Source organism: Dreissena polymorpha, chromosome 8 (assembly GCF_020536995.1).
Source record: "Dreissena polymorpha isolate Duluth1 chromosome 8, UMN_Dpol_1.0, whole genome shotgun sequence".
Taxonomy (NCBI): Eukaryota; Metazoa; Mollusca; class Bivalvia; order Myida; family Dreissenidae; genus Dreissena; species Dreissena polymorpha.
Window position 1 is genome coordinate 34234993 of NC_068362.1, and position 21179 is coordinate 34256171.

At 32.4% G+C, this 21179-nt stretch overlaps 1 protein-coding gene and 1 long non-coding RNA gene across 8 annotated transcripts in view; one reads left to right on the plus strand and one right to left on the minus strand.

Annotated features, from left to right (window-relative positions):
• The window catches only part of LOC127842233 (uncharacterized), a 42690-nt gene extending 41554 nt beyond the window's left edge, over positions 1-1136 (plus strand). For all 4 annotated transcript variants that reach the window (XR_008031518.1, XR_008031516.1, XR_008031519.1 and 1 more), the window contains exon 4: positions 387-1136. This is a non-coding gene — a long non-coding RNA (uncharacterized LOC127842233). The remainder of the gene's footprint in view (positions 1-386) is intronic.
• Positions 1131-15864, minus strand: LOC127842215 (E3 ubiquitin-protein ligase MIB2-like). 4 transcript variants are annotated; one of them, XM_052371623.1, is made up of 17 exons: positions 15776-15864; positions 13651-13750; positions 11046-11159; positions 10621-10792; positions 10078-10424; positions 9555-9727; positions 8124-8207; positions 7740-7920; positions 7432-7622; positions 6844-6992; positions 6516-6672; positions 5775-5929; positions 4620-4737; positions 4178-4280; positions 3914-4035; positions 3435-3616; positions 1131-2260 (listed from the first exon to the last, which is right to left on the minus strand). In XM_052371623.1, the coding sequence occupies exons 1-17, from the start codon at positions 15836-15838 to the stop codon at positions 2050-2052; spliced, it is 2622 nt and encodes an 873-aa protein (XP_052227583.1). In that variant the 5' UTR covers positions 15839-15864; the 3' UTR covers positions 1131-2049. The 4 variants fall into 4 exon arrangements, with proteins under 4 accessions (XP_052227583.1, XP_052227587.1, XP_052227585.1 ...); XM_052371627.1 differs by lacking the exon at positions 15776-15864 and adding an exon at positions 14594-14655; XM_052371625.1 differs by lacking the exon at positions 15776-15864 and adding an exon at positions 14201-14251.
• Between the last annotated feature and the right edge of the window lie 5315 nt (positions 15865-21179).

Here is a 21179-nt window from a genome sequence, read left to right on the forward strand (position 1 = left end):
GTTTTATGTACGTTGCAAACTGCTTATCTAGTTGTTTTCATAATGCGATGAATCATACCAAACAAAATGTGTCTTGTTTTGAGAAAATTGGGCTTCATGGATATGCGTAAAGTTTCGTTCCAGATTAGCCTGTGCAGTCCTCAAAGGCTAATCAGGAACGACACCTTTTGCCTAAACACAATTTTCGGTAAGAAGGGACTTCCTTTAAACGAAAAATACCATAAAAGCGGAAAGTGTCGTCCCTGATTAGCCTGTGCGGACTGCACAGGCTAATCTAGGACGACACTTTACGCACATACATGGTGCACAATTTTCTCAGAACGCGACACAAATACATGCATACCAGAAATTTATGTTGCACGATTACATTACTTTATATTGGGCAGGTAACATCTGTGAATGGAACTGGAACTGCGGCAGTTCCTATCACAAAGGTCGGTTCCAGAGGGCGGACATGGAGAGCTTTACGTTCGCTTTCTCTCAGGCAGTCCAGCTCATGGGAAAGATGGGAAGCCTCTGGGTGGCGCATCTTATGACGGAAATAGAAAAGCAGTACACACGGCAGAATGATGGTTATAATTATAACCGACGGGATGATGGTTATTACTATGATCGGCGTGATGATGATTATTATTATAGCCGACGGAATGATGGTTATTATTATGACAGACGGTAAGGTGATGATTATTATGATTATAGGTAGAGCCATTGTCGTGATTCACTATTTTAGCCATGTTTTAACTGGCGCTTCATTATTTATTAGAACACGTTTTCCCCTTTAAAAAAATAACGAACGTACTTTCAAATACACATACAATGAAATTTGAGTATTGTATAAGTTTAATGTTTTTCATGATTTTGCACGTGACTCATTTAATTGCATCTTTTAAGCTTTGTTAACTATTAAAAAATATATTTTGTATATTTGGTTTGTACTTTTGTTTGCCTTTTAAATAAAAATAATACATGTATAATAACTATCAGCGATTTGATGGTAACAGTCTGACCGTGTACGTGTAGTAAATTGATGAATATCGTATAAAATGGATATGCTATTGATTGGTTGAATGCATGCTTGCTTTGGTTTCGATATATTTTGTTGGACCATTCATTCAAATAAAACATAACAATTGATATAATAAGTGTTTATTTATAAATGTTTAGTTAGCTTTAACAATCAAAATATACACGCAAGAGTGGTGAAGAAAAATCTAATTAAGGAGATGCATACCTTTCCAACAATTACAATTAAAAGAAGATGTAGATGAAGACACTATGCGGTTCATGAGGTCAGTTAAGTTCAATCATGTTAGCACAGTTATCGGCGGAATATTAATGAGTGAAAAACTGCACATGGTTACAGGTTTCTAGATTACATCATATTACTATTGAAAGTAGGTAGACCTGATATCTGTAAGAAGTTTAATTTTCAGTAAAAAAATGATAATCGAGTCTGACAGCGGACTCAATGTTCTACGTCTTCCGAATAATTACATACCTGGGGTCGATTACCATATTTATGGGAATACAGCATTAATAAAACCACACGTACGTACACTTTTCGCTTCCTACTAGCGTACTAAAGTAATCTGAATTTGACAGAGTCTTTCCATATGTTTATAATAGCCTAACCACAATCACAGGAGCGTGCGTGCTGTTTTTAATAAGACTCGTATATACTCGTCACGACTGTAATTAACACATACTTATTAAGTTTGATGGAGATATCCAAAGGATATGCAACCAATATTACATACAATTATGCAAATAAAATATAGCACTATCAATAGTATATTTAGTCTAGTCAAATGTTCATATATTCTATTAACATGCAATTAATAAAGTGACGAGATAAATAAGCAATAATTTCATCAGATCAACTCTTCAATTACTTGATCGAAAATACAAAACGCTATTAGAAAAAATTTAGAAACGCGTTTTAGAATCAGAAATATGTACATTATAAGCGTTATGAAAATATATCTTCATTAATTATACTGTAGGCATTCCATGCACATTTAATATGGCAAATTCAAATCAACTTAAGAATTAACATAAACAGATTGACTCTTCGATACGCGTGTTGCATCTCGGACATTCGTTAGCACGCAATGTAGGTATGCATTTTAGACAAATCACAATATGTCCGCATGGGACAATCCGCATGTTCGACAAGATGGTCTTGCATTGGACACATGGAACCGCCATTCTTGATAACAGCCGGTCATAAAGGTTGATCCCTTCTGTGCCTCTTGCACGACTAAAATGCACAAAAAACATAACCATACCATTTACAACCATGGCTGTATTTGTATATGGCTGGACGAATCAGTTTATATGCATGCCACCGATATTGTATTTGTTTTAATTGTATGTTAGCCGATGCTGATATTGTATTTGTATTTTTTTCAATAGATAAAATTACTGTAATTGAGTCGCACGATCTGATCAGCACGGAACATTTTGGGAATTTAAGATGCCGGGTTTTGTCTGTGTGTTTACGATATAAACTAGCGTATCCCCTTTTTATTATCAAAATAGTTTAATAATGAAATTTAATTTCACAAACTACATAGAGGTTAACTAAGTTTTCATGAACAGCAATATTAAGGTTCATATCCATAACAATATATGCTTTAAGTTATCGCACGGTAGCCTCTTTATTTCATGATAATTCCTCCCACTTTATTCAGGACTGGTTATATCTTTGATTGACCTTGGTTGGTTCGAATGGAATATACATAGCTTTAAAAACCTATGCCTAAATGTGTAAGATTGCATGTATTTGTATCTACACTTTGTATACAAATACGACATACGAACAATACAATTATACATGAAAACGTGGTAGCTAAGATGAAGCGAAACACTCATTGGAGAAAACAATGTTGGTCTTTTGCATAAACCAATTATTATGATGCGCGTCACCAAACCTAATTAAGTCACATTTTTTCATTAACCGCTATAAGGCGGTGGGCTCAGAATTAATAATGTTGGTGTATTTGGTGCCGGATATTGTTATGTCTGTGTTGTTGTGTGCGTGCCTCCCCTTCTTAGTGTATAATGCTGGGCTATGTGTCAGAAGTGTCGCTCCTTCAAACCGCATGATGTCCAGAATTCTTTAAAATGACTTTACAGCTTTAATCAATTGTCGTATACACGTATGCATTGTCTTGTATTGTATTTGCCATCGGACTCTATGCTTACATAAAATACTTGTGGGGATTTCTGAACATTTATATTCTGATAATCTGTCTGGAATTAATTATTTGTATGTTTTTCGTTATATTCGATTTTTACGTCTGACGGTCGCTAATCGCCTTTGTTAATTGTAGATTTTTTTAAAATTATAAACACACATTATACATACATACACTATTCGAAATAAGATTACACTCATGGTTATACAATAAAATAAAGTAATGATAACATACTGGAGTTTAACATGCTGGATAATGTGGTCCTTCATTTGCTGATCTTTGCAAACTTCTAGTGGAGTATTATCAAAGCCGTCCAGAATATCCACACGCGCTCCATGTTTTACAAGGAAACATGCTAAGTCTGTCCGCTCTTGAAGCTTCTCTGTTGTATTATTACGGACGTTCATTTCTGTTGTCTGAAAGATTTATCCCTTAAGTTCTACTCATGGTCAACACAATTATTTACGATCCCGTCGTTCAATCATAGCTTTTTGAATATTGATTCCACGATATAAACACTACCAAGTAGGTAATTAAAACAATATCTAACATACATAGAAATAAAGAAAACACAAAAAATAACCAGGAGATAATTCTTGTCCGCTGGTCGTTTAATCCAAACATACCAGATCGTATTTGGGAACTTAGATCATTTGTGTATTGTAAAACTAACGTTTACTACAGCTTATTGATCTACATCAAACAAGCTATACCGCTTTCAAATTGGTTTTAAAAACCTCCGTCTGCTCCGTTGCATTTAAGTACGGTGAATCAGGTGAAACACACAGATGAAGAGGTGTTACTCCACTGATGTCTTTTTTGTTTACGTCCGCACCTTGAATACAAAATAATTAAATTAATAATAGTTGCTTAGCGTAGTCGCATATTAATCCGTAAACGTCAAGAATGTGTTGCAATTTATACATAAAATAATATATGCAAGAATAATTTATATTTAAAACAGTGAAATGCCATACCTGCTATAAGTAGTAGTTTAGAGATCTCAAAGTTTCCAGATAAGCAAGCATCATGTAAAGGAAGTAAATGATCTTCACTTGAACGATTTACATCAACTCCCATCTTTAATGAGATTAAACACATATAGAAAGCGATATATTGATAAAGAAAGAAACTTCGTATAAAATGTATCCGATAATGTGACAATATAGTATAATATTATGACCTTGTACATTGTCTCTCTCATTTCTAGGCTTTAGACTCAGATTTGAACCAACACAAATCTAATTGTATTTGTTTAATCATTCAATTTGCAATTTTATTACATTTTGCAAAAGGATTCAATAAATACTGGTTAATAAATCTTCTAATCGGATTCAAACATGTTTACACATGTCAAAATGACATTGTAATATGTATACGGAATATTAATACCACTGCAAACCAGTTAATAAAGGTAACCTTTATGAGTAAACGGACAACGTCCAAATTATTGTGATATGTGGCGGCCTGTATCGTCCCATCTGCAATTGTTGGGTATTTCTGTACAGAACATCGCTGAAGAATAGCTTCTGTTGTTCTGAAATGAATAAGTTCAACATTGCTTAGACAAGTATTTTAACAATCACATACTCGTAATAAATGCGTTAACAAAGGTATGTAAACAGAAATTTGATTAAATGTGTGAAATATATATCTCTTAATAATACTTTATCTAAGATAGTCTGGTCAACTCGCTCCATCGAATGTAAATCTCGCCAATAAATAGCAAAGTTCGACCAATTGTGCCGTTCTGTAAGATTAAGTTAAAGCTGACACTATATTCAACTCATAAAGTCATTTCATATTATATATTCATTTTTCAAAATAATATAAATATATGGTATGTTTCTTACAATTTTCATATTTGATAGATTTTGGGTATGTCAGTGTATATTAATACGCCCGCCCTATTATCCATATAAGTCAACGAAATTCTAAGCAAGATAGAGTCCTCGTTTTGGAACGCCTGACACTAATAGATCATATGAAAGATGTTGTACACTATGACACTATTGTCATTGTTTTAACTGGTTTGATGTTATTTAAACCAAACGGTTTCTCTTAATATAAGAAGATAAATTTTATGGTCGTATCTACAGTTATGCAAAATTACAATTTATCGAAGTGATATTTCAAAATACAATTACTTTACTCTTAAACTAGCAAATAACAACCCTGATTGAGAACAATATTAAGCATATCAATTTTGCTTAGAGCATTTATCACAATAAGTACTATAATAATGCGTGTTCAACAATCAGTTTGAAAGTTGCATAACGTTAAAACTACGTTTAAATGAAGTACAATTGGTTGACTGCTAAGGCGTTTATCTGCCTTCAAAGGTCCAGTGTTCAAACCAAGGGGAAGGGCAACATTATATTGAACTCAATTATTTCGAGATTAAAATTATTTAAGGCTCTTCAAAACATTATTGATTTATTAGTTTGCATGTATACATTTATATTTTCAAAAACAAAACAACAAGACAACAAAACCACAATCTAAAAATAGTCTCTTTAAAAACAATATCAAGGCATTTTCAGCCTATTTGCATGATATTTTAATGTTACTTACGCCACATCATTTTTAATTGCGGCGAGGAACACTGCGGTTTGTCCTTGTTTGTTCTTTATTAGAAGGTTCACGTTCCGACACTGTATAAGTTCAGCAGCCACTGCAACATTGCCTGCCAATACTGCCATATTCAGGGGTGTATCACCGTTGCCATCCTGAAAACAATAATGGTAGCAACGATCTTCTTTGTAATTATTACGATCGTAATAGAAGATTCGCTCAACTTTAAACATGTGTTGCATAATTATGTTTAGTTATACACACAAAATAGCAAAAAGCAACGCGCAAATTCGAAACATCTGGTTGAGAAATGAATTTACTGCACCTTTAAACGTGTCAAGCTGTATTTAGAAGGCCAGTTATAAAACAGCCAATGCACGAGTCATTATTAAAATGTGCATGGAATTATTCTACAAATTTTGGGTCGTTTAATTAAAAAAATTCCCGTTCCGTGTAATGTAACGTTATGTTATAATTTTTTACCTCTGTGTTTTTTAGTGTTGCAGAGTGAATATACGAGCCATTGAAAATCCTATGATATTTTATTGTAAATAAAAGAAGTAATATCTGTTTGAACATAGCGATTGACAGTGGATTAATGAACTCTGTTTATTGCACCTAAAATAAATAAAGTTAATTGTAAAAATGTTTATATTTTTAAGCTTTGTTGAAACGAGCATTAAACAACAAATAATAAACTGGTATTTAAAAATGTATCATTTTCGGCTAGTATATATTTACCTGCGCATTAACGTTGACATTCCTGATAATTAATTTTTTTATAACAGCAGTTGATGATTTGAGTGAAGCATAGTGCAAAGGAACTCTTCCCTGGATGTCTTTGTAATTGACTTCAGCACCCGCTTCGAGTAGCAACAGAGCCGTCTGCTCGTGACCACTTCAATTGTGTGATACATTTTAAAGGATATATATCATTAAGAGAAGTTAGTTTAGCAATCTGGATAGTGCGTAATATAATTTGTTAAATTGCTGATATGTGTGTATTCAAATGTCCATTTTAAATATTATTTATTAATGATATGTACACGATATAATACTAAACGTTTACTTCACTAGGGCCAGTATAAGGGAAGTAGTTCCTTTGGAGTTTTTGATGTTAACATCAGCGTTGCAGTTTAATAGCACTTTAGCGATATCTGTGTGTCCTTTTTGACAGGCAAACATCAGTGCAGTGCAGTCGTCGTGCTTGGCATTGACCTTCAAATAAAAGTGAGTGACTTTAAGTGTTGTAATTCAAGAAATCTTGCTCAAAATATCAATAAGCATAGTTCATTATAAGTAAAACTTTAAACATATCATCTATCCATGGCATATGTAACCATGAAACGAAGACATACGTTTATCTATTTATTTAGTATTAATAACATTATGCAGAGGAATATACGAATGCATTCATTAATATTCGAATGTCGAATATGGATTTTTCAATTGACGTGGTCTGCATTTTTAAATTGACAATATGTCATAGGATACGTATCATTCTCTATCTAACATGCGTTCACACATATTAAAAGAAAACTGCAAAAATCATGTAGTAGCCTTTTGCATACAGCTATTTCCCATTAGGAAAATACAGTTTAAAAAACATGAGTAAGCGTCAGTTTTTATACCATTTATATAATAAAAAAATGCTTACCAAATGAGGACATCGGGTCGCAGTAAGAAATGATACGGCTGCATTATTGTTCAAAACCGCATGGAAAAGGAAGCCAGGTGGTACATCTGTAGGTGACGGATATTGTTCACAGAGCCGTTCCAATGCCGTTGCTAGTTCCTCTCCGCCAAGTGCACCTACTAAATGATGTAGTGCACGATCCGAATTGTTCACTGTAACACCATACATATACACATTTGAATTATTTAACATCAGTGATGAATAGGCAAACACACTATAAACTTTATGACTCGGACCACTTAAAAAAAATTACACAGAAACGAATATACGAATGGTATTTCTGGCGGGCGCCGTGTCGAGCACATCCCCCGTATTGCATGGTCTGGTCGACTTCGTTTCTGAGACAACTTCACAACAGTCCGGCGTAAATACCCAAGATTTGCCAACAAAAGCAACCTCCAGATTACCATCTGAACATATTTGCGCTATGATTCCAATCTTGCCGATCACCTGCCGACATATTAACAATGTGTGCACATATGAGGAATAATATTCTTACATAAGATATGAATTTCTAAGTTGTATTAATAATATGTTATCCGTCATTCTTTGCAAACGGAGTAATACAACTTAAATTATACAGCATCTGGACAAATCGAACTGAACCAACACGTCAAAAACGCATTAAATACGATTCGCATTTGAATAATTACATCGTTCATGCTGTCACTCCATTGTTCTTTCAACGATGCTCTAACAAGTTCGAGGTTATCAATGACTCGCACTTGATCCCCTATCTGTGAAATATATAATTAAACAAGAATTAAAAACAAACAAATAGTGAATAATTTCCAAATCAATAAAAGACAATATAATGCAAACATTTAACACATAACATTGATAAACTCTTACCGCCTTTGAACTGCTAAAGCCCATTATATGTATAAACTGATTCAAAGGCTTTCTCAATCAATTATTATACAATATTAAAAATGAATGTTTTTTAGGTTAGCAAATTCATACGGACAAATACGATTTTATAAAACTAAATACGGGCCTGTTTGCATTAATTTACTCATCGTATTAATAGCATAGTGTATCGACGATCTGATCACCAACCTAATGGTGTGATGGCGATTTTTGCTCTCAATATACATCCTAATACATGCTATTTCCAGAAATCGCATGTTTTAAGGATATGTTCTTAACGCATTAGTCATAAAATATATTGATTAATATTGTCTCTGAAAATCGAGCATAAAATGCATGTGTACAACATAACTGAGCAAGTTTTTGAAGTACAACTATCAAAGTTTCGTATATGCTTATTAATTGACTGTATAAAAGCTATTTGGTAAAAAATGTATTACTTCAAATCCAGTATGACAGTACTTTGTTCTTATAGGTATCATTTTTTTTTATATAGAAAATGTCGATTAACAAAACCCAAAAACTTCAACAATTTACCTTATGAAATGTACGTGCCGTTATATATGATATAGCCTTAAAGGGATCTTTTCACGCTTTGGTAAATTGACAAAATTGAAAAAAGTTGTTTCAGATTCGCAAATTTTCGTTTTAGTTATGATATTTGTGAGGAAACAGTAATACTGAACATTTACCATGGTCTAATATAGCCATTATATGCATCTTTTGACGATTTTAAAACCTAAAAATTATAAAGCGTTGCAACGCGAAACGATTGAATAATTTGGAGAGTTCTGTTTTTGTCGTTAAATTTTGTGAAACTACGAAGATTGCTTATATTAGGTTTAAAATATATCATGTATGTGTAATTGGCGGAATAGCTCAGTAGGCTAGAGCGTTTTTACTTCAGGACTCTGGCAGGACTCCAGGGGTCACTGGTTCGAAACCTGGTCCGGGCAATGTTCTTTTCCTTTTTGTAATTTTATTCTTGATTTTTTACTGGAGCCTTTACGATCCAATGTTTACATTTATCGATATAAAGCATTTAATGAATAAGTTAAAAAATGCCAAAATCTGTGAAAAGGCCCCTTTAAAACATGCGTTGTCTGGAATTCAGCAACTGTTTGAACTACACTCGCTTACTCGGTTGACGTTAAAAAACTTTAAACGTTGTGAATTTTTTTTGGAAAAAAAACCAACATACATGCCCTACAAACCTTAATTTCAATTTTCAGTTCGGCAGCTGTTTCATTATTGTCAATTCTAATGTTTTCATGCTGACTAGGTTTGTCATCATAACCCGTGGATTTGTTTGTCATTTTGTTGTTTTTTATCGCAGGATTAAAATTGGTTTCTGTATTTTTCTCTTCTTCGTCATCCTGTTCACAACCTTTTGAATACATTCACACCACATTATGTTTGCAATGGATTTTTTTCCAAGTTACTTCGTTTGGCGATATCATAAACAAATTTTGTTACTGTTTATGTGTGAATATACATATGTTTGTCTTTGCAAATATGTATTGTTGAATTCATCAAATATACTATATTAATTAAAAGGGCAAAAACCTCATTTAAACTCAATGACTTCCAAGGGTGACAGAACTTCCTCCCTTGAAATTAAAGCCCTCCGTTATTACTGTCAAATAAGATTAGCGATTTATTATGCCAAAACCATATATTCTAAATTAGGTCATGCTTATGCATAATTCTAACAATTTGAATCAAAGCGTTACTTACGAAGAACAGGAATATGGTCTCTGTAGTATGACAATCCGGGCATCTCTTCAACACAGAAAACGTCTTCCCCAGGGCAACATATTGACATTTCGTTGTTAGACCACGTGACCTTCACAGCTTTACGATCACCTTCGTTCTCACCGTTCGAAATTACCTCTGTTACTGTTCCTAATCCTCCATCGTCTTCACGTGAGTAAATTAATGTACCACCTTCACATGACTGTTGAGTACTCATCAAATGTTGTGTACACTGTTTCTCGTTGATTGGCAATCGTTTCACTTTTGCCCCCAGAAATAATCCAGTTGATCGAACTTTGTAACTAGCTGACCTTTTTGCAACGGCGACACTAAATTCGAATGTATAAACTACGTTAAACAATAACACTATATTATTGCAAGGAGACACATACATGCATACAATCTTATAAATAACAAAGTTAAACAAGGAAATGGTTGACCCGATTTGTTAAAGTTTACAAATACATTCACTTTATTATTGTACATCTAGTGGTATATAATTCCAATATTGCAAATACATCACACCCGTTTTCTGTAGGCGAGGAAATCCTTTTGCATGGGTGTCTTATATCATGTCGGTCACCACAGTAGCAGCTGTTGCAGAGATAAATACCGGGGCATTCCTGACACGCCCATACTACACCCATGCAATCCATCTCCTTACAACACCCGCATCTTATGCCGGCATGGTTTTGTCCTATAACAAGTATGATAATATTGTACCAGATTTTACATTCTGTATATTTAAGAGCATGTGAACAAATTTAGTATGGTGTTACAACAGGATTTACCGATAAATATCTGCTATATCAATACATTTATTTCAGACCAAACATTATATTTACAAGATATGTGTGATCGAATTGTTTTCCATTAAAAGAAATGATTGTGCTGCATTGGTTAGTTAGCGGACACAACTCAATAATATACATCGATGCACGTGTGTATACCTATTAAAGTGTTGTCATAAACGCGGAGTTCATATTTGCTGTCCTTCCCGATACTGTATGTTCCAAATTTGCCATTGTCCCAAAAGACTCCGACAGTCTTGTTAGCGTAAACATCTATAAAATTATTCACAAATATACAAGTTTATTAGTATGTGGCTATATTATTTTCTTATGCATATAGATTTACCACAATATTCCGTATCGTGGACTAGTTAAATTAATATTTGTAATTACAAAACAATTAATTATACATATATTTAACACAACAAGTACATGGGACTGTAAGCTACTTTACATGGAAGATACAATTGCTGAAATTGCGCCCATCTCTATGCGCTCAAATGTAGTTTGAGTTTGGGGTCAAGCAACAAACTCTAAGGATGACGGAGACCATTTAAAGTTTTAAATATTAGCTCTTTATTCTTGCAATCATTTAATAGTCTTTAATACAATAATAGCTCTATAACTATTATGCCAAGGTATTGACTAATAAATGATGGATGTTTGGCGAACAGTTGCCCTGCTTTAAAATTGTCGATATCATAAAAAATAGTACTGATATTCTATGAACTACTTAAACTTTTGTTTTATTTATAATACCAGTAGTTAGAAGTTCATGTAACAAAAATAATGTTAAATAATTTTAATTCGTGAAATGAAAATGTTATTTCTATGAAGTAATAATGTTTGTTTCTTACTTTTTCAAGGGTTTCAATTTAACGAACAGTGATGTATGTTTTTAGCAACTGTTGCCAAAACTATGCGGAGAACCTCCTTATATACCCTTCGGATGCTGCAGATTTGGCTGCAGCCAAAGATTTGGCTGCAGCCAATCACAATCCTGCAGCATCCTGCAGCATATATGGAAGTAATGCGGCTACATGTAAACAAGAATATACTTCTAATTATAATAAATCGACAATCATCATAAATATCACATCTTAATCACAGAAGGCAATACGTTTGATGAATTGAAACAATAAACAGCTTTAAATATGCATGGAAAACAATACAATATTAAATGCTGCAGAATGAAAATTTTAGTAATTCTTACGCAGTCAGCGTCTCAAATAGTTCCCTGCAGACTATTATGTTTTCACAATAAATATGAATGAACAATTTGCAAGTTATAATACATATCACCTTTTATACAAAAAGAGGATTGAATATTACAATTTTTCAGCCTATTTGAAAGTCAAACGCATGCAATAACACTCCACCATATTCCTACGTATGACGTCATCAATATACATTGCTGCAACGATTTTGACAGTGCAGGAATTTCAAATATGTTGGATTATTCTCACAACAAACAACATATAATGGACTAAACACAAGGTAAATACAAATATATAAAAATATTAGATTTTGGAGAACATTATTTTGCTTAAAGCAGTGCACTGTATAGACAAAATGTGAACAACAAAAATAATGTGCACCGATATTCGGATCAGGAATGAATTCGGATGATATTTACATGTAATACGTGAAATGTACATTACATTACATAGATAATGCATTTTCGCTTAAATATTGCTCTTCTTTTTTGTATTAATTATTTTTCATTCAATCTTCATCTTAATTTTTACATGATGACATTATCGACTTCATAAGGTGCTTATACCGTATATGTTAAGGTTTATAAACGCTTCATTTATAGCAGTAATTAAAGGGGCTTTTTCACCGATTTTGGTATGTATTGAAGTTTGTCTTTAAATGCTTTATGTTGATAAATGTAAACATTGGATCTAAAAAGCTCCAGTAAAACAATCAAGAATACAAGTTTATAAAAAAGAAAAAAAGGTAACCCTTAACAGGGCTCGAACCACTCACCACTGGAGACCTGGAGTCAAAGTCTACCCATTTAGACCACTCGGCTATCCGTGCTCAAACAAGGAGGGATGTATTTTATACCTTATATAGGCAATCCTCGTAGTTTCACAAAATATAACGACAACAACATAACTATCGAAATTATTCAATCGTTTCACGTTGCAACGCTTTATAATTTCAGGTTTTTAAATCGTAAAAAGATGCATATAATGGCTTTTTTAGGTAAATATTCAGTATTACTGTTTCCTCACAAATATCATAACTAAAGCAAAATTCTGCGATTCTGAAACAACTTTTTTAATTTTGTCAATTTACCAAAACGTGAAAAGGCGCCCTTTAAAATACATATTTCATTACACATGTAAATCGGAATTATTCAACTCACTTGTTTTAGTTTTATCATGTCTCCGCAAACACACGTATGTATGTTATATAAAACTAACGATGTAGTGCTATTATACAAAACGTGATTTGGACTTAAAAACTATATCTGATAAATAGAGATAGATACAAATACATCAGACACGGTTTTAGTTCAATAATGCGCATGAGGATTGGATAATTGTAGTTATTGCAAGTGAAAGATTGATTCTTGCACGTATCGGTATATATTTAAGAGGTCAATAATACAATCTAACATTTTCATATCTTTGTTCAAATAGCCTTGGTCTGAAAGAAATGCGAAGAAATCCAAGCTATTGTAGTGTTCAGATCTGAAATATATCAACAACAACACAACCAATCGTGCATGAATGTTTAATATGACGCTGACCTTTAACTGTACCCACGTGACCTTCACCCCCATCCTCTTCACCCTTGCTCCAGTCGGGACCTCTGACAACGCGGATGCCAACTCGTGCTATATCCATAATCTAGAATGTGAAATACGAATATATCAGATGCACACAAAATGAGCCAATATGTTGGCATGAATCTAATCTGAAATGAAGGGCTAGTCATGTTTATTAATAATTAAAACGCACATTGTCATACTATACTATGCTGAACCGATAAAATGTCTTACTTTATTATACAGGACACATATAGCTTAAACAATATCCAGTACAAGAATATCCGAGACGTACACATTCATGCAATTAACGGGCATACCAATTTATATAATTGTACAAACTGTTTATGCTACACAATCCTGACACAATATATGAATCGATTCTACATTATGTATCACTCATTTAATCACGGGTTTAAATCAATTTGATCCACCCGTATATACGATTAAAACTCTATTTTGATTTCTGAATTAATAAAAAGGTATATATATAAATATATATTTTCCAAACAATTTACAAAGAACAACGAACACAAAAACACAGCAATATCCCAAATACGGTTATTTATCAATCTAGTTTCGGTTTCCATTATAATGAGCTATGTCATATGATACCTTACTTTTGCTACGAAAATCGACCAGGTCTATTGACACACGTAATACGCATGGTTTATGACTAACACATTATTTGTTAATAATACGTTTCACATATTTTAACTGTGCATGGTAAAATGTTGTTTGTTTATTCAGGCTTTGCGTATTGCATTTAACCAATCCGATTATATGTTCCTGTCCTATTATATGCATTAAACATCCAAAGTATATGTATGTACTATTGCTTTTTGAATGAACGTTACAATTTATTCGCACAAAAGCTATGGATGGTTTCCACAATTCAACAGATAAGATTTATATCTCAAATTACCGTAATTTTATTTGTTTATGTCGTCTTACACGATTTATGCAGTGTTAGATTAATCATGTACAGTCCATAAAATATTTCATCTGATTAAAAAAATGTGTATTCTTGACATAAATCTAATATTGATTAGTTCAGGTGTGAAAATAATATTGGAATATATTCATAGAAGACACACATTGCTATATGGTTTCAAAATGTATTAATGAGATCATTCATGTTTGGGTAATGGCATGTATTGATGCAATATAAATCTAAAGTGGCGTACATTACGATGGGCATCGCGATAAAGAGACAACCCATGCATATTTAACTTAATCATATGATTTAAAGGTGCGTTTGGGATGTACAAAATAAAAAAATATCTTACGCAGTGATTTGACTTATTGCAATAACCCTTTCATAAAATGAATAATCAATTTAAAGTGCACATAATTTAACTAAAAGTGCTAATGTTCACTACACGTTTCATTTGTATACATTCTATTCGTTACACAATTAAAAAACAATATTTATTCTCACTCGTAAACATTGTTAAATTTTTATGAAATTGTAATGCCTTAATTCACCTTGTTGATGATACCGTTTATGTTTCTATTAAAATGGGCTATTTATGAACATGATTTTACAACATTAAAGCCACACACCTAGCCTCTGACTTTGAAATGAAATACATGTAAATCAATACATATAAATGCAATTTGGAAGTGTACAAAATTGTCATTAAATCTTAAGCCTAGTGAGCAAATAATTTATTAGTTTTCAAACGGTACCGCTTTTGAAACCGAAAGTAGGATTTATGGACGCATACGTCCATTCATTTCGACAAACGCGATTATTTTTAAGTTTTAAAGCGCAACAAAGACGGATTCCTACCTTGTCACCACCAGATATATTCTAATTTGCATAGATACAATTAAATATATAGGCTAGTTAGCAAGTTATTTATTATTTTTCAAACGGTACCGCTTTTAAAACCGAAAGTAGGATTTCTAGACGTATACGTCCATTTCGACAAACGCGATAATTTTTAAGTTTTAAAGCGCAAAATAGACCGATTTATACCTTGTTACCACCAGATATATTCTAATTGGCATAGATAAAATAGGTTTCTTTTTTATACTTAAATTTACTATGCCAAATAAGGTGTGTGGCTTTAAGATAAAAATCTAACATTATTAGACTTACAATATATTTGAATTTACTAACTTGTTCACAGACGTTTATCAAAGAACAAACCATTAACACCATATTATATTCACAGTTAGGATTTTGCACAATCTAGTTTCGGTTTACATTACATTATTATGTAAAACAAAAATACAACCAATGTCGGAAACGATAACCTTCAGCGGGTATAAACTATTTCAAGGGTCCCATGTATGTGCCGCGAACAATTGATGCCCATAAAGCTCCTGTAAGACTGCATGAATAGCGTATAGATGTTTCTTTAAACATCTCGTATTTATTGTAAAGCATCAGATAAGTTAAACGGTGTGGATGAACCAAACCCAATTTTGCACATTTGATAAATCATACAATTAGTTACTCATAAACTTGTTATGTTTTTTTAATTTATACTCCAAAATGCATATATTTCATACCGCCATGAGTGTTATCAAAACATAAATCTTTCTTTGCAAACAAATTATTTTTTATCTTGACTGGATGTTTTCAATTATTTGAAATCTGATAAAGGCAAATATGTTTATTAACCAGATACGTTTTAAACGTTTCACATTTTTTGTGGCGATTTATTTACTAATGTGACGTTTTTTTCTAGAGTGTCCTAATTCAATTCTAAAAGAAGATCATTATGTGAAACAATCAAGAGCAATTCAAAGAAGATACTATTTTTTTATGAAGGTACACATTCATTGCCTGCAATTTTAAAGTTTATGAAAATAAAACCTATTGAACGAACTATTTTCACAAAAGCGACATTTTCTTATTACGTCCAACATCAGAAGAATCGATAGGCGTGCTCTGTCTGAAAAAATTTCCACGAGGAAACAAATACGGGACACACTATGATCTGCAAAAAGAACATCGATCACTAGGACAATACAATAGATTAAATGCGAGTATGCGTATCGATATGAAATAATGATCTCAACATAATGTTTGTGCAGTTTCATATATTCATTGTTGACATTGTTGATTATCATAACGATTGTAAATCGTATTATTGTATATTGCAATCATGATGTGACACTTTACGATTTTATCGGATATTATCGGATGTAGAAAACTTTTCTTCAGTAGTCGTATTCAGAAAATCTGAACGATTAAATTCAATCAATTTTAAAACGGATCATCTCATCAAATCGTTTATGATTCGGTTCTAACGAAACAAAGACAGAGCATCTACGTGCAAGTAAATCTTAAGAAGGAACGACGTCAAATTTTTACCTTTATGTTGAGCTCTCAATAATACATTGACTATATAGTTTATCGGACTGTTTTTATAACATCCTGCTCCAGTTGTCGCTTTTATTGAGGATACCATCGTAACAATCGTAAAATATATCAAAACCAAACTCGTATCACATCGTTACGTAAAGGAGCGAATTGATTATTTCTAAACGTATGGTAACGTATCACCTCGTTCAAAAACGTAATGATTCGATGAATTGTGATATTGATGATTGTTTTGGATTCAAACTCAATCGAGGACGATTGTATGTATTTGTATTTTAAAAAGGCTTTCACACCGTTTAAGCTCGTAGCGTCAAACATTTTGAACAGATCGTAACCGAACGAATGGTAGCGCATCATCACGTACAGACTCGCGTGATATGTTACGTACACTTGAAATCTTAGTGAATGAAAACGATCAGTAACATGTGGCAAATCGTGATGTAAATGGCGGGTCGCAACACAGTTAAACGATTTAATACTATTATCACAATTTACCCCATAACCTTATAAAAACTGAACAGGTTCGATAGGATCACAATGTTTACTTTGATATCCCGAAACGAAGACAATATCGTGGTTTTGATACCTGCTATATTGTTAGTAATACAACTGTGTAAGATCATAAATATATAAAATGCAATTTGAAATTGGATTTGTTAGCTGCCCAATCATGTTCATTTAAACACAATGTAGATACATGTCCCACACGCTACGTTGTTAGATATTCAACAGTTCTTTGGCTAACAGAAAATGCATGTATTAAACAAGTCTCATGGAATGTGTAAGGCTTAAAAAACATATTTGCAAAATATTGCTTAGTTTATACGAGACAATGTTGAACTCATGTAATCATATTATCTATGCAAGCTTATGCACACAACATACACATCAACCAGCTTACAAACTGGATATATTAAAGCATGTTTTGAAATGTCACATATTTTATTTACTGATAACATCATGTGAGTTATAATTGTTCGGGGACATAAATTATCAGACAGGAAACGTATGTGACTGCAGAACATTTGATAAAAAACCTAAATTTGAGGACGTGAGGAAAAAAGTTGAAGGTTAAATGTTACACCACGAAATAATTGCGAAGTTATCGACAACAATGTTTTTTGTGAAACGATTATTAAATTGTGCAACTGTTTTCCGACTATAACATAAATTGACGTCAAATACAAAATTTGCCCAACACTGTTAGCCTGTACTGAGTCAAACATTTAAACCATCATTGTTATATTGGGTGTTGTCTTTTAACGAATTGGTTGATTGATATGGTGCTAAATAATATGCTCTCTGTAAATACACAATATTGTGTAACGAAGTTCTGCATAGTGATATATGACGGTTTTCTACCCTAATCGGCATTACATACGCAAAAAATGACGTATGCGATTTTTGGGGGAATATATTTGGAATTCCGAAAGTGTGTCTAATACCCACTAATTTGTTTATATATGTTTATATATGTGCTGTAGACGTAAGGACCAGTTTTGACAAATGTAAAAGTCTAACTATATGGATAACAATGTATGTAATGTGCTTTACATTGATTTTTTAAAACCTATTTATTTAAGCTCGATTGCATAGAAAGTCTAAGGCTTATTTGAAACGCTCTCGATTTTTGAAACTGACTACTACGTCATAAGTATCGATGCTTACAAATTTGTATGGCAATTTCACAAACTCTGTAGTGAAACGAATCGCCATAATAATATGTCAAATATAGAAAGCATGTGTTATGTTGAAGATAAGTCTTTAATGTGTCTGATCTCACACGTTCGTTTAATCTTGAGTTTACAAATGCCCCCAAAACAAGAAAATGCATGCAATAGGACATAAACCATTAAAAACGATGAGTACAACTGGACCATAGCCCAGTAGTAATTTAATAGAGTTCAAGATTTCAAGATTTTATTTACACTATTTCCAGAAGGCCAATATCCCATGTGGACACATTTTAGTACATGCAATTGATAACGATAGTAATAATACTATATACATATTTCTGATGATTACTCAAATTATGAGTAAGCAAGTTAGTTAAACATTATAGAAACTACATAAATAAATAATGTAAATCAATCAGTATCTGAAGTTAATAATACGTGCATTTACTCGTCGAACAAAACCATAGTGAAATGATAACAAGCACTAACACAGAACTACTCAAAATACAGCAAAAGATAAGTAATACAAATACCATAGTGCACTGTATTCATTTAAAATTAACAATTATAGAAAATGCAATACATGAGCTTTAGAATGAAAGTGTTACATTCTAATAACTGAACAAGTCACGTGTTTATTACGCAACAAAACATATGGTATATGACATGCATATATAACATCATATAATAAACATTCAAAAAGATGAAATTCGATTGGTTAATTTAAAATAAACATTCACCCAGAAGATGACTTCAACGTCATACCGTTAAGTAACGTCATTTGGTGTAAAATATTTAGAATTAACAAGTACTAATTCCAAAGCGCCATAATGTATCATAGACAGAAAAAGTAATACGGAGTGTCCTATAACGTAGCTTGAAACTGTATATTTATATATTAATCATATTATACATAATCGAAATCAAATCGTATTGATACTTTAAATTCAGACAATTTATTAGTACAAACAAGTCATCGCAAGGCAAATGTACCCACGATCTGACAATTCCTAACAAATTGTGTAGATCTATTCGTTACGGCACAATGATACACGGTATGTGTCTAACACGTACGACTACACGCACCAGCATCGGCTAACACGGAATTGCATGTATTTATACATAACATGTGTGTGCATGTGTGTTGTAGCAGTAGATATATATCTTGTTTATTAAATAATGGATTACTATTAAAGCTTATATTCTCTCATTATATTATAAATGGTAATCAAAGCTGTTGATCCAGCAAGAATATACAGTTTATCTGAAGTAAACAACTAAATGATTATTCCATATTTACCATTTAAATTTCAAACTTTACCTGTAACTCTATCAATTTTTCTTTTTCTGTTGTATTGAAAATCTCAATAACTAAACACACATGTTCCTTATGTATGTGTTATATTTACAAGTTTGCGTTCATGAAGTTTGTTGATTAAGTCATCAACGACAAACCATTTTAAAATCAAGACGTGCACAATAAAATCAAATAAGGGATATCTATTGTAAGAAAATTGTATTTTCTAAATTACGTGTAATAATTTCGTTTTTAGTATTAAAACCTTATTTTACTCATATACATTATGTCCATTACTAATTAATGTATTACATATTGCTTTAAACCAAACACGACATTTAAACTTGTATGATAAACTTAAAAAGGTTGTGTACATTTCCATCAAAACGGTTTATCGTCAGTACTGGTAAATAAGATATAGTTCATACACATGTTTGCAAGACGTACGTGTACATAAATCTGTATACATATACTTTTATTAACGAAACAACACTAAAACGTTTGCACGAGGAACGTAAAACAAAGAACTGACATAACTTATTCAATCGTAACAAATCCAGTTTTGTTCGATACACATCTATTGTATTGCCACATGCCAAAAACATTTAACGCGTATTGGCAACTGTTGAATAACTATATTTAAAATTAAATTGTTTGTGTCAGAATTCGTCGTTTTGATAAATAGTATACATACATGTTAAAGGAAATACACAATGACAGACAGGAAAACATAAATAACTTAACGATCTTAATTATGCCCACACATAAATAATGTGTTTTGATCAGAGAGGAGATATATGTCCGCAAAGTAAATGTTATTCCGATGGCTACAGAAAGTGATTACATCTTGCAAAGAATCAGTATATAAGATAAAACGTTCACGATTCGCTGAGTTCGTGTTCTTTAATTCCATTTTTTAAAACTGTTTCCAACTTAAAACTGTGAAGCACCCCAATTGGATATCATTCATTGTAAGTAAATATACTCAAGGCTTAGTAATACACTGCAGTATAAAGTAATATAGTAGATTGAACATCGTTCTCATTAATTCCCTTTTATTATTCGACAGTGTGTGTGAGTTAAGATATTCGTATTTGTTTTAATGTGAATGCTATTTACTATCACCAACGTCTTGAATTCAAACACATCAGAATGTTGTATGCTTTTTATCTTCGTATTTAAATTCATACTTTGCAAT

Bases quoted from the DNA above. Each gene is read 5' to 3' on its own strand.
- LOC127842215 (XM_052371623.1), bottom strand. From the start codon at position 15,838: ATGGTGTTAATGGTTTGTTCTTTGATAAACGTCTGTGAACAAGTTAGT. The intron at 11,160-13,650 runs GTCAGCGTCATA...ATAATTTTATAG, and splicing joins TCACGTGGGTACAGTTAAAG to ATGTTTACGCTAACAAGACT. The intron at 6,993-7,431 runs GTAAGCATTTTT...TTTTATTTGAAG, and splicing joins CGACCCGATGTCCTCATTTG to GTCAATGCCAAGCACGACGA.